This window comes from Curcuma longa, chromosome 2 (assembly GCF_044706935.1).
Source record: "Curcuma longa cultivar G26 ecotype Majalengka, Jawa Barat chromosome 2, ITB_CL_G26_1.1, whole genome shotgun sequence".
In the NCBI taxonomy this organism is placed as follows: Eukaryota; Viridiplantae; Streptophyta; class Magnoliopsida; order Zingiberales; family Zingiberaceae; genus Curcuma; species Curcuma longa.
This window is the reverse complement of record NC_133862.1, coordinates 3,728,041-3,744,064: the sequence shown is the minus strand read 5'-3', so window position 1 is coordinate 3,744,064 and position 16,024 is coordinate 3,728,041. Positions and strand designations below refer to the sequence as shown.

The 16,024-nt window shown below is 34.9% G+C and overlaps 2 protein-coding genes and 1 pseudogene across 2 annotated transcripts in view; all 3 read right to left on the bottom strand.

Moving 5' to 3' along the window:
• Window positions 1-1,793: 1,793 nt before the first annotated feature.
• Window positions 1,794-4,482, bottom strand: LOC141815378 (microtubule-destabilizing protein 60-like; annotated as a pseudogene).
• A 2,342-nt stretch (window positions 4,483-6,824) lies between these two features.
• On the bottom strand, window positions 6,825-10,674 carry LOC141819734 (uncharacterized). Its single transcript, XM_074706983.1, has 2 exons — window positions 10,659-10,674; window positions 6,825-9,214 (listed from the first exon to the last, which is right to left on the bottom strand). Exons 1-2 carry the CDS (start codon window positions 10,672-10,674, stop codon window positions 6,825-6,827), a joined length of 2,406 nt encoding a protein of 801 aa, XP_074563084.1.
• A 4,302-nt stretch (window positions 10,675-14,976) lies between these two features.
• Window positions 14,977-16,024, bottom strand: part of LOC141821882 (uncharacterized) — an 11,026-nt gene continuing 9,978 nt past the window's right edge. Inside the window, exon 9 of the mRNA XM_074709257.1 lies at window positions 14,977-15,193. Within this exon, the coding sequence (XP_074565358.1) occupies window positions 15,077-15,193 (117 nt within the window). The 3' untranslated portion in view covers window positions 14,977-15,076. The remainder of the gene's footprint in view (window positions 15,194-16,024) is intronic.

The following is a 16,024-nucleotide window of genomic DNA, read 5'->3' as shown; positions in this document are numbered from 1 at the left end:
AAAAGAAATGATAAATATTAAAAAGTGTTAATTATGAGTCTAGTACCAGAATTTTATGTCAGAGTACTGGACCGTACACCTGAGTAGTAGTAGCGTGATGTAGCTCTCGGTTCAGAACACTTGACTGCCCACATATTGTTGTAGTAGAGCAGAGGTCGCGATCAGTGTTTATCCTGTCTTCCACAGGTAAAGGCTTTTAGCCTGTACGTTAGATAACGTATGCGACGATATATTCTGAGGATATATATATGTGATATTATTATACTCTGATAATATTGACTCCTGTTATGCACTTTTTAATTGCTATATACATGTTGATACTGATTATAATATTTAATTATGTTGAGATTAGACTGATGATGATTTATATATAACTTGATTAAATAACAAGGATTGAGAATTTATCATAATTGATGATAATAAATGATAATTAAATTGAGATACAAAATTCATACATAAAATGTTACCTGATTCCAGACAATGATAACTGAAGTGGCAATAAGAAATTATGATCTACTCTAATTCCTTGGCTTCTTAAATAAGATTAAATTTATGCACATCTTTTCTGATTACCCACTTAGTCATTTGCTAACTGTCTGCATTCTTTGGCCTTCAGTTTTGCAGACACAGACTTGACACTACCTTGGTTCAGTTTTTCTTTAGAGTTGTTCAAAAACCTTGACATGCTGCTTTTCGATTTAGTTTACTTTAGCTTGATGGTATTTTATGTCGTTTTATATGCACAGATGGTTGTCCATGAGACAAAATAAACGGATGTATGAATTTCTTTTTTGTTATTCTGTTTATAAAATATATGGATGGTTATTTATGTTATATCTCTTTTATTTTATTGGTTCCTTTATTATAATGTCACCGAGTGAGGCACCTTCCGGTGTGCGAGAACAACACCTCCGGGTCGTGACACCATTATTCTAAATAAGTATCATATAATTGAGGGTCACATTCAGTTATATTTAAAAATACAGAATTTCTTCCAAAGAATATAATTTTAGTGGTCTTCTTCTTCCTGTGATTCTAAGTAGAGGATTATTGTTTGTATACGGAGCTATGCTAGTCCTAGGTGGATGTCCTTATCCGTCATCTATTGTTCTCAATAGAACTTTCAGGATATTGTACCTCAAATGATGCTCTTGAGGTAGCTGTGGATTTTGTTGAATCATAAGATTAACTTCTTGTTTTCTAACAATTATGTTACTTTCTTTATCAAAATATAATTCCTAATCAATTTCTAATTGTAGATTTGTCTTTTCAAATTGTTCTAGTTCAGTTAAGTCTTACAAGGTGAAATAAACAGCAACCTCTGCTAGCATATACATATATTCTTCTAGATCTTCGAAAAAGTTTTCGTTTGTGTTATATTGATCTATTTCTTCACTGTTCATCATATTTACATTATTTTCTTCTTCGATTTGTTGGGAAGTAAAAGGGTTATATTCATTGAACCTTACTGTTAAATTTCAATGTCTATCCTTATACATAATAGAATCATTGAGTTTTAAGAGTCTAATTTTGAGGTTCTAGATTCACATTCCATTCTAACTCTGCTAATATTTCATAATCAAATTCTTTAGGTTTTAAGAAGTCAATACCTTTTATGGTTAATATTTCAATCATTGGATATTAACTTTGAAATTGTTGGTTATGTTATTCATGATTTTTCTCAATATAATATCTAATTGGATGTTATTTCTTTGAAAATCTCCATAGCAATTAACAACATACAATTAGCTCTATGCAACAGAGAAAATTATTGACAAATATTTGATTGACCATTAACTTACATGAAGATCAAACTCAGAATGGTCTACGGCACACACATCGCTGTGGAGGACAACATCAAGTGGTTCTGTTGGTTCCTTTATAGGAGGCTTTGCTGGAATATAAAATACATGATAACTTGGTCAGCTTTAAATTCGACTGCATCAAGCAAGGATTAAGGAGAGTAAGAAATTGAAGTGAAGTTGATTTCATAAACAAAAATGGGATGAAGCAGATTAATCAAACTGACGAACAACAACTAAAATGGCACATTCCTTGTGTTGCCTTGTAAGATCTGCCTCTACTGAAGTCAGATAATTTTGCTAATGGGCAAGGAAAAGAGAAGAATTATTTGTAAGCACACCTCAGGTTCTTCGGTAGTCCAGGGGAGTCCTTGTGCAATAGGTATAAAGTTGTTTCTCCTCTTCCATAAGCATTTTCCTTCACTTTCTTGATAAATTGTTCTTCCTTTTACCTTCCTCTTTGCTGCAAGGTGAAAAGGAACAAAAGCCAAACAATGGACTAACAAATGAGGATAAAATTGAGGAAGTACTAAATATACTGCTTTTGCTAAGAAAAAAGAATTGTTGTGACCAATTCTGGTTCAGAATTCAAAAACAAGAATCTCCAAATGGAAAATCAATTTGATCTTTCTCGGAAGAAGGAAAACTAGATCTCCATTATTTCATACAGCAAAATCAACAACAGGTCATGCATCACATCTATTTGTGTCAGCTGACTCTAGAATTCCACAACATGCTAGTCAACTAAGATTACAGATCACAGTGCATTTCAATATTCCCTAATATGCTAGTCATCTAAAACAAGTCATATCCTGCTACCAGATAAAGTTTGTAACAAGGTATGCAGAATACCATTTGCCTAAATGATGTATGATTTGTGCATTTCCAAAAGATTTACAGGAAGATCAACTCTAGACAATGTTATGCCGTCCTTAGTACTGTTTGATATCACACATGCAGAGTCCTAATTATCAACTGTCTTGACATCATTCAGACTATTGATAATTTTACAAAAGATTTTTACTTGATCTGAATCGTGTGAAGTCTGAGACAAAAATACAGTATCAAAGAAAGTATGATGCTTGAAGATATACATCATGACAAAAATACATATATTTAGTTATTGAAACACGAAAACATAGTGCCTTTAAAAGAGAGCTACACAACATTTTATAGTCTAAAAGGGCAATCTGGTGCTGAAACTTCCGCCTATACAAACTCTGGGAGAAAGAACGGATCACATTGGATCTATTATACACAACCTTACCTTGTAGTTTATAGTCTCCAACATATTAAATGCTGGCCAAAATTTTATCATGTATTCTATCCTTTACTATAAGTCATACCTACTTGTCAATGAACTCAGTTGTGCTTCATACAGTTAGGAAGTCACAAAAGCATTTTTTAAATGCTGCTGAGCCTTATCAATGAAGGAAAAGAACCAAAGCATTAGTTTTATAATACCTCCGTCCTCAATTTGAATGGCAGCGGGCTTTTCACTTTAAGCCTCTTATTCCTGCTTCTTCTTGACGCACCATTGCTCTGCAATATAAAGATGGATATTTAGGCGAAAATAACTTTTAGCTCATTGCAGCATTCATTGAGAAATTAAAAAAATTGCATAATGCAAATATTGACAATTCGGGAGAAATGTATTAAGATTCATATGGAAGAAATCAATATTAAAAAGGAAAGAAACACTGTAGAATTTGTAGAATAACTAGAGGCAATTCTTGTATGTATTTGTATTCTCATACATCTCGCATGCTCCTTTTCCCTTCTCCAGATTGATTGCTTCCACTGCTCCATACAAAGCACAGATTGTTAGACAATATCAAAATACAACTTTTTGCTACTTTAGAAAGGTTTATAGTTTTGGTGTCATTTGAAACCCATCAAATCTTTAATATACTTGCAGTGAATTAACAAAGTTATGTTTGAGAAGTTCTTTACACATCAGAAGTATAATTTAGCTCTTTTTTGAACAGCATGAACAACCAAAGTTCGCACAACCCTAAGAACCCTAAAACTTTTGGTATAACAACATTGTCCTCACTGACCTGCTATCCTCGGCAGAACCTTCTTCTGGGTAATCTCCAGTTAGGCATTCTTCCGAACACGAAACTGGCGAAGGGGAGAATTCACTGGCCTTGACCTTGGGGCGAAAATCCATGCCGGGTAATGCCCAATTCTTCACCTTTATCGTGTCTTCCCTTCCTCCTCTCCCCCCTTCGGCCTCCCTGCGAATCGACAGAAGCCTCTCAAAAGTCTTCACCAGGTACATAACCCGCCCGGCCCCGTGCGCCGGCAAACTGCTCGTGGCCTCCTCCAGTATCAATCGCCTCATCGCATTCGCCTTCGAACTCCCTTCCGAACCCTTCTCCTCCACATCGCGATCGGTGCTCCTCTCTGCATTTCTCCTTCTTTCCCCTTCCTCAGGGAACTTCTTGAGCTCCAAAGGCTTCTGCGGAGTCAAAAAACTCTTCTTTTTCGGAGTGACAAAGGCAGAACTTTTGAGGGCCAACTCGATGCGCTTATCCGGATTCGCTGCAGGAGACTTAGACGGCGGCCTCCGACTAGGAGTCGAGATAAGGAGATTGGGGTCTACGTTCTCCGAGAGCTTCTGTAACCCCGCGGCTTCGCGTCTGGGGGCTGGGGATCTCCTTGCGGGAGTCGCCATGACTGCGATTTCGTATGAACTCGATCGATCGCACGCAGATGAGGATCAAAAAGAGGGAGAAGGAGGAGGAACTATAAAGCGGGAATTTTGAACTCGAACGTTGAGAGATCAGGGACAAAGGGGAGGGGCAACGGCTAGCCTTTCCCATAGTGGGCGTTGGCGCTGGTTGCCATTAGCCGTTGAATTAATGATTTTGTTAACCATTAAATGCTAAAAGAAAGGTTAATCACATTTTGGTTTACTCTTCTAATAATCAAAATTCTAGTGGGTGAAATGAGAAAGTTCACAAACTTTCCATGGCTTTCTCCCCAAAGCTGATTTCCAAATGCAGCACATTGCGATCTGTCAACTCCAAACTCCATGGCTTTCTCCCCAAAGCTGGATATCAGAAATCTCGAGCAAGGGAATGGCTTCCGGCGGCGGCGGTCACTTCTTTGCGTTGGATTTGCTGCAGCCTTTCAAATGTGCGCAAAGGAAGCAATTGCAGAGAAGGCAAGTGTTGTCATGGCTTAGCACTTCAATTTGGTTTTTGTATCCTTGGTATGGCTCGCCAGGTGTTTGATAGAATGCCCAAACGAAGTATGGTCACCTAGAATACCGTGATGCCGCACGTACTCAACACGGAGAGGGTGTAGAGGCTCTGAACCTTCTCTTGCAGAAGGCACCTTGTGTGCTGTTACAGAGAGCCAACAGTTGCATGCTTTCGCCCTTATGTTGCCATGGATTCTAATGCATATGTTGGAACTGCACTGCTTGAATGCTCTTCGACTATTCTTGCATGGTTGATCACAGACGTCTAGTCGAAAAGGGCCGAGGCTGGGAAGACTAATGAAGCTTGGGAATTGATTAGTAGCATGCCATTCAGAGCAATTCCGTCCATGTGGGGATCCTTGCTCAATTCATGTCGTGTGCATGGCAATACTGAACTGGGAATAATTGCAGCTCGGCACCTTTTTGAGCTTGAACCTGATAATGCAGCAAACCATGTTATGCTTTCAAACATATATGCTGCAAACAAACAACGGGGAGAAGTTGCCAAAGCCCGGAAGCTTTTGAGAGATAGCGGTGCGAGAAAGGAAATAGGGAAGAGTTGGATAGATGCAAAAGGAAAGGTTCACATATTTGTTGTTGGGGAGAACAACCATCCAAGAATGGCCGAGATTTATGCTAAACTCGAGGATCTTAGGAATGAGATTGATAGGCTAGAATACAAACTTGAGGTTAAATATGATCTTCATGATGTCAAGGAGGATCAAAAGGAGAAGTAATTAAGATATCAGTCTTGTGGTGGTTTCTTCCACGTTGGTCCTAGCTTTGACAAACTATGAGGATTATTTTGGAGTAAAACAATCTGAAATTTTAGATGCTCAACAGGCAAAGGTTTCGCAAGTAAAAGTTCAAGTTGGTATTCTCAAAGAACTATGGTTTTACTAAGATTTCAGAAGTATATGCTCATTATTAGAAAGCTACTCCAATCAAAACACAGTACTTGGAAACTATTGGAAGAGATTGTTGAAAGGATTCAAATCAAATAGATGGTGCAAAGTAAGCATAGATCATTAGAACAGATGGTGCCATTGATCGACCCTGGCATTGTGGCAATTGGAGGCATATTTATGTTTTGTTGGGAAGCTCTGTACCTCAATGTTCATACACCAAGAAGAAATTTAATCTTCAACTCAAAAAGTGTTGCAACTTGGAGCCAATGCAGAAAAGATCACATTTCAATTCAGTATTGGATCAACTTGATTAATTCGACCACTTCAATTGGGAATCTCATAGCTTTTTCATCTATTACAATTCAGAAGCTCAGAGTACTGAATCAAAACCAGGGTAGATTATGGATCCTACTTAATCTCATGTGATGCTCTTTTTAAAATTCAAATTAAACCGAAAGAGTTTACTAGATAATACAATCTAATTAAACTGGAAGCACGATTAGTAAAGACATGCTACAATACAATTTGAACAAGTAGATGAATGAAATAGTCTTTCTTTTATTAAGTTGAATTTAATAACTTTTATTACCCATAATTGGACATTTACAAATATAAAATCATCACCCTACGTGCAGTGGTTCCACTTCTTTTCACTGATGTAATTGGATGATAAAACAAAGGCGAGAAAACACAACAGAAGACTGGAAAACATACAACCTGAGATTGATTGATACACATTCACAGAACACCTCAAGCAAAACTTGCCACTGCAACTCAAATCCAACTTGTCTTTCCCTTTCGATACGCAATGCACTTCCCCAAAACCCTCCAACAGAAGTCATTCAACTAATTCAAATGAAAATAAATATGGGTAGAAATTGACTTATGAGCATCTACATCGCATCAGAGAGTAATCATGCTACTGCGGTGTCTTGAAGAGATGACAGTTTCAAAAGCGCCCACTAAAGCCTTAACCTTGCTCTTCCTGGATTCAACAAGCTTGCCTGCAGTTTCCTCAATCACATGGTTAATAGACTTTGAGGGAGGACTCGGCCCTCTAGAATTTGATTTCATCCTGTTTCTGAAGCTCTTTGCTGTCGATACTTTGGCATTCTGATTATAACCAACCATTTTAGCTTGCCGAAATCTGAGCCATACTGGCGGAGATCTGTTGTTAGGCTGAAGGTTCGTAGTGTTACCTCTACTGAAATTTAACCTGAGAGATGGCCCAACTTTGTCTTCAGAGTCAAAACTAGTTCTTTGTGATCTACTCCTGGGAGAATCTTTGTAGGTTCTGTGAGCCTGGGATACCTCTTTAACCCCAAAAGGTTCGTTGTCTCCACTCTTTAGAGATCCAGAGGCCACGTGGTCTTCTTTCCTGTCTGGAAATGATTTGAGTTTCCTAAGCTTTTGTCTCAACGCATTAAGATCTATCTTCTCTGGATTAGGCTCATTGGCATGGATGGGTTTCCTCTTGACAAAAGTTTTCCTTGCATTTGCTTGATTGTTCATGATGAAAGATGGTGCCACTGTCCTGTTCTTCCTCAGCTTAATGCTTGGTACCCTTGTAAACCGAGGTTTGGTAGATGAAGGGGTTGGCAATCGTTCAATCACTTCCTTTGCAACGCAATCCAAATTATCAGCAACCTTGGTTATGTTTTCCTTCTCTTGCTTCCTTTGACCGGATGATCCTCTTGAATAAATGGATGGAGGTGAAGAAGATACCAGACCTTTCTTTTTCTTCATATGCGGAACAGCTGTGGCAACTTCTTTATTTGGCTCAGAAGGAGGTGAAATTGAATTATTGATCACTCTAGGTGGAGCAAAGCCAATGGCACTGCATGTAATTGATGGATGCTCATGGTCAGTTTCTGACTTTACTACATTGATTGCTTGCTTCAATGCAAAATTCTTCTTGACAAGATTTGGCTCATCAGATACATCTCTTACAACTTTATATCTTCCAGTACCTCCAATTTCCTTCACTCGGTTCCTTGGATTGTTCAACTCCCTGTTTGTCTTATCATGTAAATTTGAACTCTTCAGCTGGGTAGGGGTTGTGGAGAATGAAGCTTGATAAGATGCGTTGGCATTAGATGCATGTGTCTTTTGAATTCGTGGTGTCTTCAACTTGATGCCCAGAGCTTCTTTAGATGCTAATTCTTCAGGAGTTCTTTTCTTAGAAGATTCTTTGCTGTTATAGTTCTTCAATTTTGAACCTGATGATGACTCAGATGATTGACGAACAGTTTCCATCTTGTTGTCTATCTGTTTGTTATTGGATTCCTCTTCTCCGTTTGATGTTTGACGCTGACCAGGCTCAATGTCATCTGAAATAGGAGTTGGTGCTATCAATTCCGTGCTTATATGCTCTGCTGAAAATACTTCTGATGAATTTGCTCTTTCATATTCAGGATCAGTTTTTCCCTCGGCAGTTGATGAAACCATAGACTTTAAGCTCATGAGTCTCTTAGGTGATTCGCCTACTCCAGTGATGAGTGCATCATTGTGAAAAGAAAATTCATTTTGTATGTCTGTTCTTTCAGGTTCCATGGCTACAAGTTTATTTCTTGCTGTGTTAATTAACTCATGCTGACCAGTTGCATTTTCCATCGATTCCTCGACTTTTGCTGCAGCTGATTTATCAACAGACGCAATAATTTCGTGGTCATTAAGCTCCAAACTTGATGGTGCCTGAACTGACCCTTCTGTTAGATTGTCAGGTGAAAGATCCATCTCCGCATTTAGTTGGAGCATATCAAAACTTTCTTCTTTTTTCTGAACTTTCTTTGGCTGAATATCTGGTTTCTGCCTTACACTTATGAAGTCTGATTTGCGTCTTCTATGTTTTACAGTCATCAAATCTGACTTATTGTACTCATCGTTTAGAAGCTGATTATAGCCGAAAAACCTTGAAAAGAAGGGATGCTTTCTCTTAGCTTCCTCATATTCATGCTTATGACCATGTTTGCACAAATCATGACAAGAACCTTGAGAAGGTGTTAAATAACGAGAAAGAACGTTCTCATTATTATTTGAAAAAGTCAGCCGGCAGATGGTATCTGTTTTTATATGTGCTTTACATAAATCATGACAGGTCCCTTGCGAAGGCATCAAATAACGAGGAAGAAGCTTCTCATTGCAACTTGGAGTCAGTGTACTTGTGCAATTTGTTTTTGCTGTTGCGTTTGTCCTTCCTTCTCTTTGAGGATCTAGTAATTCAGGAGTTGCTGAAGTAATAGCATTTCTTTCATCCATTTGACGAAGAAATACAATGTGATTTGTATCTACTTCTATAAGAAAGAAAAAAAAGAAACCACAAATATGGTTATAAACAGGAAGAACTATAGTGGCTAGATAAGTTGCAGCATAGATTTGCTTAGTCAGATTTATAGGTATTGAATCCTTTGGAATGCCGACAAAAGCTCATGGTCGTTGGAACTAACCAGGGGACAACATGCACTTGTTAGATTTAGGATCTTAGCCATTTTTTATGATAATACCTACTTGTCCCATATAATCATGCAAAGAATGAGCGAATAGATATAATCAAATAGAACAAAGTAATATTCCCTAAATGACAAGCCATTTGCTAAATCAAAGTATATATAAAAACATTAACACCGAACATCACAATTTGGAAGAGAGAACATCAAGAAGTCACAAACAAGCATGAAGACAAAGGTTTCAAGACACAATTATGGCATAATAGTTTCTGATTAAAATGACAGATTTTACTGGCATCCTTATGTCACACACATAAAAAGTTGAAACCAACTTTAGTTAGTTAGCTTTGAAATCAACCACCAATTTTAAATATTATAAAACCCAAGTAAAAACTAAAATGAGACAAACTGGAAAGAATTTTGTACAGAAGATATATAGCTGGAATGAGACACAAACTGTATAGCTTCTTTTGAACTCATCAATATAGGTAGCTAAATGGATATTTCAAAAAATCATGTGAAAAATTTTACAACATATTTCTAGGATTCTTTCTAGGAGAATTACAAATCCATACGTTGGCATTGAAGGAGACTAAATAATATATATTTATATAAATAAAGGAGGAAATGCAGATCTCTAAGAATCTGCCTCAAGATCATAAAACACAGTGGAAAGTTCTTCCATTCAAAAGCTGCTTGAGACCAACAGGAAGCAAGTAGGCTACTCTTTTCAAATGGAAAATCTAAAGAAAAACTATATAGAGTCACTATAAAAACTGCCACAATTTCCTTACTGAAATGCAGGCCATTAACATCCTAAAGGATTATAATAAAACATTTTAAAAAAAACATAACTGTTAGATGAACATTTTTATTCATCAATATCATCCTTTTCATCGCTTGGGAGAATAGATTATCATGACCATAATCTGCTGCTTGGTGAAAAGCAAAAAACACCTATACTAAAAGATCATATACCCTATTAACAATTTTGACATGGCGCATAAGATAGGATTTTATTGACAAATAAAACAACAATGCGTGTACATTGCTTATCACAGAACCTCTTTTTCATGCGAAGATTATTTGATTCATTAGACCAAAAAAAAGAGAGACTATTCAAATTATGACCTAAATGTGAAAGAACAAACAGGCCTTCGGTACAAAGAAGCATAAAGATCCAAAATTTTCATGAGTCCCTTCACCATAAAAAAACAAGGGGAAAATGCAAGCTTCCAGAGAAGTCGAAGATCCAAAAATCAAAATAACGCTTCTGCAACAACTACATTACCTACGGACATTTGCATGATCAAACTCAAAATCTTTCGAGATGTATCGGTTCGATCTCTCTAGTAAATCCAAATCCAAAAACAAATCAAGCACGACACTGCGAGAAGAATAACATCCGCTACGTGATTGATCGAACCATGAATAATACCCGTTATTACGTTAAGATCAACAGAAGAAGCGGAGAAATGCAGGGGAAAGAACACACCTTCTGGCAGATCCCCGTGCGCGAGAGTGGGACACAGGGAGGAGGAGGAGGAAGAAGAAGAAGAAAGCGAGGGAGCGAAGGGTGGAGGGAGCGACGAGGGCCCAAGGCCGACCCCTCAGGTAGGGTAGGCATGCGGGTCCCAGTGGAAGAAAGGCTGGAAAGCGGTGTTTAACCTGTTCCTCATACTAATTAAGGAAACCATAAGCCAACCAAATAAAATGGCATTAGATTTTTTTTAATAAATAGAAATAAAACAAATTTTCTATTGTTTTATGAACATATTTCAACCAAGTAATAAGGGCAAGCTAATAAATCAAGCCGATTAGAGATGATAATTGATACTTAGTAATCGAGTATTCATGGATACCTTATTTTTTTTTTTAAGATGAATTTGAGAATTACTTCTGGGATATAATTGAGTTGGTTACGACGGAATAAAATTGTTGAAGTGGACAATCGAATTTTGATGAAACCAAAATAATGCCCTCTTCCATCGTGATCAACTGCAACTTCCCAATTGACATCCTTATAAATGATCGTGGGATCGTTGGGATGACGAATTCTATCTTTTTGTTAAAGATGAACTTGAGAATTCAATAATAATCAAGCGGATAAAGTTTGAATTTCCTTAAAATTATGGGGCAAAATATTTTTAACTCACCATTCAAGTCAATATTTTCTCTTATAGAAGAATAGGAACAGATATGTTACTGGGCAAATGAATGAGCTAGAGTCATTTAATTTTTTTTAGGTCAGAAAAGAAAGAAAGAAGGATAAAAATTTTCTAAGGATTATAAAATTATTTTTTAGAGCAAAATAACTATTTAATATAAATTAGTGTTAGACATGCTAACAAATCTTACCTAATAAGATAAGATTTAGTTGTTACCGCACACCATACATGTCTCAAATATAGTATCAATACATGTTAAAAATCAAATGGTAAAAATTTTAAAATGAAAAATAAAGTATATTTAAGAAGAAAATAGAAATATAAATATTAAAAAATACATAATGACTCAAATACGATATAAAATAAAATTAAATTAAATTTAAAAAAGATAATCAAGAGTGTATTTAGTGAGTTAAAAAGATGTGCACCAAATATAAAAATCACTGAAATGAAAAATACATAACAAATGAAAAAAATTATAAATTATTATTATACACTTGTAAAATTAAATAAAACTTAAAAATATATGTAATAATAAAAAAAACTAAGAAAGCTATGAATAGAGTTAAGAATAAAATGTTTGAAAGTTTATATTGATAGCTGAATACAAAAGAAGGAAAAATTCATCTATAAAATAACTACTGTAAGAGATAAGAGATAAAAGATTTTACTCAATAAAATGTATTAAAAATAAATGCAATAGGATACTAGTAAATGATAAAAAAATAAAAAAATAATTAAAAAAATATTTTTATCAACTTTTTAATAAAGATTTAAACGATCAATTTAACTTAGATAATTTAAATAAGTTAGAAGAATATTAAATTTTATCCTTAAATTAAAACTTTAAAATAAAATAAGCTATAAATATGGTGCAAAATGAAAAAGCAACTAGATAAATGATATATCAATAGAGGTATGAAAATATATAAGGAAATAGAGTATTGAATGACTTACAAAATTATACAACTTGATATTAAAAATAAAAAATATTTGAATAGTGGAGGATAAAATACTCTAGCCCTCTGTATAAAAATAAAGAAGATATAAAATTATTCAAATTATAGGGCATTAAGTTAATGAGTCATACCATACTATGAAACTTTAGAAAAGAATGATAGAAAAAAAGGAATGAGAGGTAAATTAAAATCAATTTGAATTCATGAATAAAAGATTAACAAAAGAAGTTATATATCTTCTCAAATAACTAATTAAAAGGTATCAAGAAAAGAAATAAAACTTATATATGGTATTCATCAATAAAAAAAACTTATAATAGAATCTTGAGAAAAATTATTTGGAGAATTCTAAAATAAAAAGTTGTTAGCGCAGCATACATTAAAATAATTAAGAATATATATGGCAATGCAATAACAAGAGTAAAGACTCGAAGTGAATTAACCAAATCATTTCCTATAAAGATAGGGTTAATCAAGAATTAGCTCTAAATCTTTATTTTTTTACATTAATCATAAAGCAACTCACTCGACACATCTAAGATACATTACCATAGTATATGTTATTTGCAAATGATATTGTTTGAGTAGATGAGTCATATAAAGGAGTAAATGCTAAGCTCAAATCTTGATAAAAACACTAGAATTGAAAAGTTTTAGGTCAAGTAGAGTAAAGTCAAAATATATAAAATTTAAATTTAGCAATATTAGATGTAGTAAGATAATTATTAAAATATCAAATAATGAATTATTTTGTAACTGAGAGATTTAAGTATTTAGGATCAATTTTATAAAAGAGTAGAGAGGTTGAAAAAGATGTCTTATATAGAATATAAGCAGGATGGTTGAAATAAAAAAGAACATTAAGTGTTCTTTGTGATCTTAAAACACTTTTAAAATTTAAATGGAAGTTTTATAAAATAATAGTTAGATTTATGTTATATAAAGTTGAATTTTAGGCTATGACTCGAGTGCATGAGCAGAAAATGAAAGTCACAGAAATGAGAATGGTAAGATGGATATGCGAACATACGAATAGATAAAATAAGAAATAAAAATATTAAAATAAAAGTTGAAGTTATATATATTGAGGAAAAATTCTGAGAGACACGTTTAAGATGATGTAAATATGTAATTAGACGACTAATAAATGTTTTAGTTAGGTAATATGAAACTATGCTAAAAATACACATTAAACGAGGGAGATAAAGATTAAAAAAGACTTAAAATGTATTTAAATATAAATGATGATATAATAGTAGATAAAGTTCAATGACATAAAAAGATCCATATAACTGACCCCACCTAGTAGGATAATGTTTGATTGTTGTAGTTATTGGAAGGTGCTCAGATTAAAAATTATTATTGTGTTGTGAATAATTTTGATTTGAATATGCTAGGTTTGAGTAATTTAAATCAGACTTGATTTTAAGCTATAATTTGATTATGCTCACAATAAACATTCAAACAACTAGAACTAAATTTGAACTCGAATTTCATCTTAAAATTATTTATATTTTTGAACTTTGAATTAAATTTAAATATTACACATATTTTTTGAGCTCAAACTCAAATATTAATATTTTTATACTAAAAATATCCGGCTCGATTAGATTAATTTGCACCCTTACTTGAGAGGTGACAACATGTTCTAAGATCGTGAAGCAGATCAAGAGAGCCCCCGGGACATAGTTGAGTTGGTTACAACGTAGCAGAGTTGCAGAAGAGGACAAAGGTTCAAATCCTGGCGAAGACAGACAATACCCTCCTGCGTCGTGACCAACTGCAGTTTCTCGATTTAACTCCTTACAGATGGTCGTGGGCCGACCGTGTGGGGCCGCTAAAGTGATGGATTCCATCTTTTTTTAGAAGAGTGAAGCAGATCAAGAGGAAGGGGTGTTGGTGTCATTTCGAACCTTAGTTCTTCGCCAGGATAAGAATAACATGTTTTGAAATATTAGCATGTCTTTATATTTTAATATAATTAATTTTTTAATCATTAAAACTAATAGATATAGGCTTGTTATATAAATTTTAAGATATACAGAAGACATGGAGATGCAATATTTTTTGGGGTAACACAATTAATTTATGATGTTTTGATGTGTGTAGAGAGTCAATAATGAATATATTATATTGGCATCTCAAAAAGAAAACCCTATAATAAGAGATTTGAATTAACTTAACATTATGCATTAACACAGATATTGTCCACTTTGCTAGCTACTTAGTGATTGTTAGCATCATGACAAAACCCTAAAAGAGAAACTGGCTTGGAGAAAACATTTCTTTTTCAGGTTTGGCATACAAATACATCTTAAGGTTTCCTCATACACTACTGATGAAAACATCCTTTTGGAGTTTTCCTCTATTACAGCAACAAGAACATGATTTGCTTCTTTGCTTTGTCATCACTTCGCCCAGGCCATTGTGCCATTTATCATCGTCGTCATCATCATCGTCATCATCCAAGTAACTACGCTAATCGAATACTAAATGAACAGCACGCAGATGCGAGTTCCTGTGAATTTTATTGACAAGCCAAGAATTTGGTTTCCAAGCTTAGCTCCCTATTTTGAGTCCAGCTACATGTCTTGGTCAGGCATCATGAGTGTTGGTATTTGCCCATGGTTAACAAAGTCCAATTTGTTCATCCTCACACAGCAAAGGACATGCTCTGGTAGTTCCTCCTGCTTCTGTGCCTGCATCAGTTTTTTGATCCATGAAACAGTTTTAAGTTGTTCCTCATGTTTATAACAAAATGGAGCACATTGTGCACTATATATAATGTAATGAATGCAGTCTCAGCAACACATTAGAATTTTTCCATTTTGCCAAGTGATCAAAGTTCAGGACAAAGTCACAAGGATGGAACAGATTCATGACTAGACAGGCTGTGTTAAAATTTGTCTAGACCTACCCGTACAAATCTTAACCCTCTTTTCCAAAGTCTAGGACGCTAATGATAACTCAAGGGAGAGATAAAATTCATTAAATTGACCCTAAATAGTTCAGACAAATGTGACTTGATGATGAAACCAAAGTTCAGGCACAAAAACTGTCATTATTGCATATTTTCATCAATACCTGTAATCATCCACACCAGACTTGACAAAAATCTACTTAATTATATGAGTCGGTATCGCATCATAAACTCATACTAGTACATGTATTGGAGTGATACAAGACCTAGGAGCTTAGCATTTTCTCATTTGGTTTCTTGGTAGAGCTTTAACAGCATGCCAAATCTTGCCAAGCTAGTGAGCTAAATCCAATTCAGACAGAAGAGAAGCAAAACAAAGCATATTCCTATACCCTTAATCGAACTGTTTCTCAACGATAGAACTAGAAGCTGAGACTGATAACTCATACAAAACTAATTGTTTGTTTTCTTTACCTGGATGGTTAACCCCAGATCAAGTATTCCATACTTCAACCTTTCTTTGAATGCTTCAAGACCCTTTCTTGAAATATAGCTAAACCGATGAACATCCAGGTCAATTTCAAAGTAATTTGAACCCTGCATATATCGA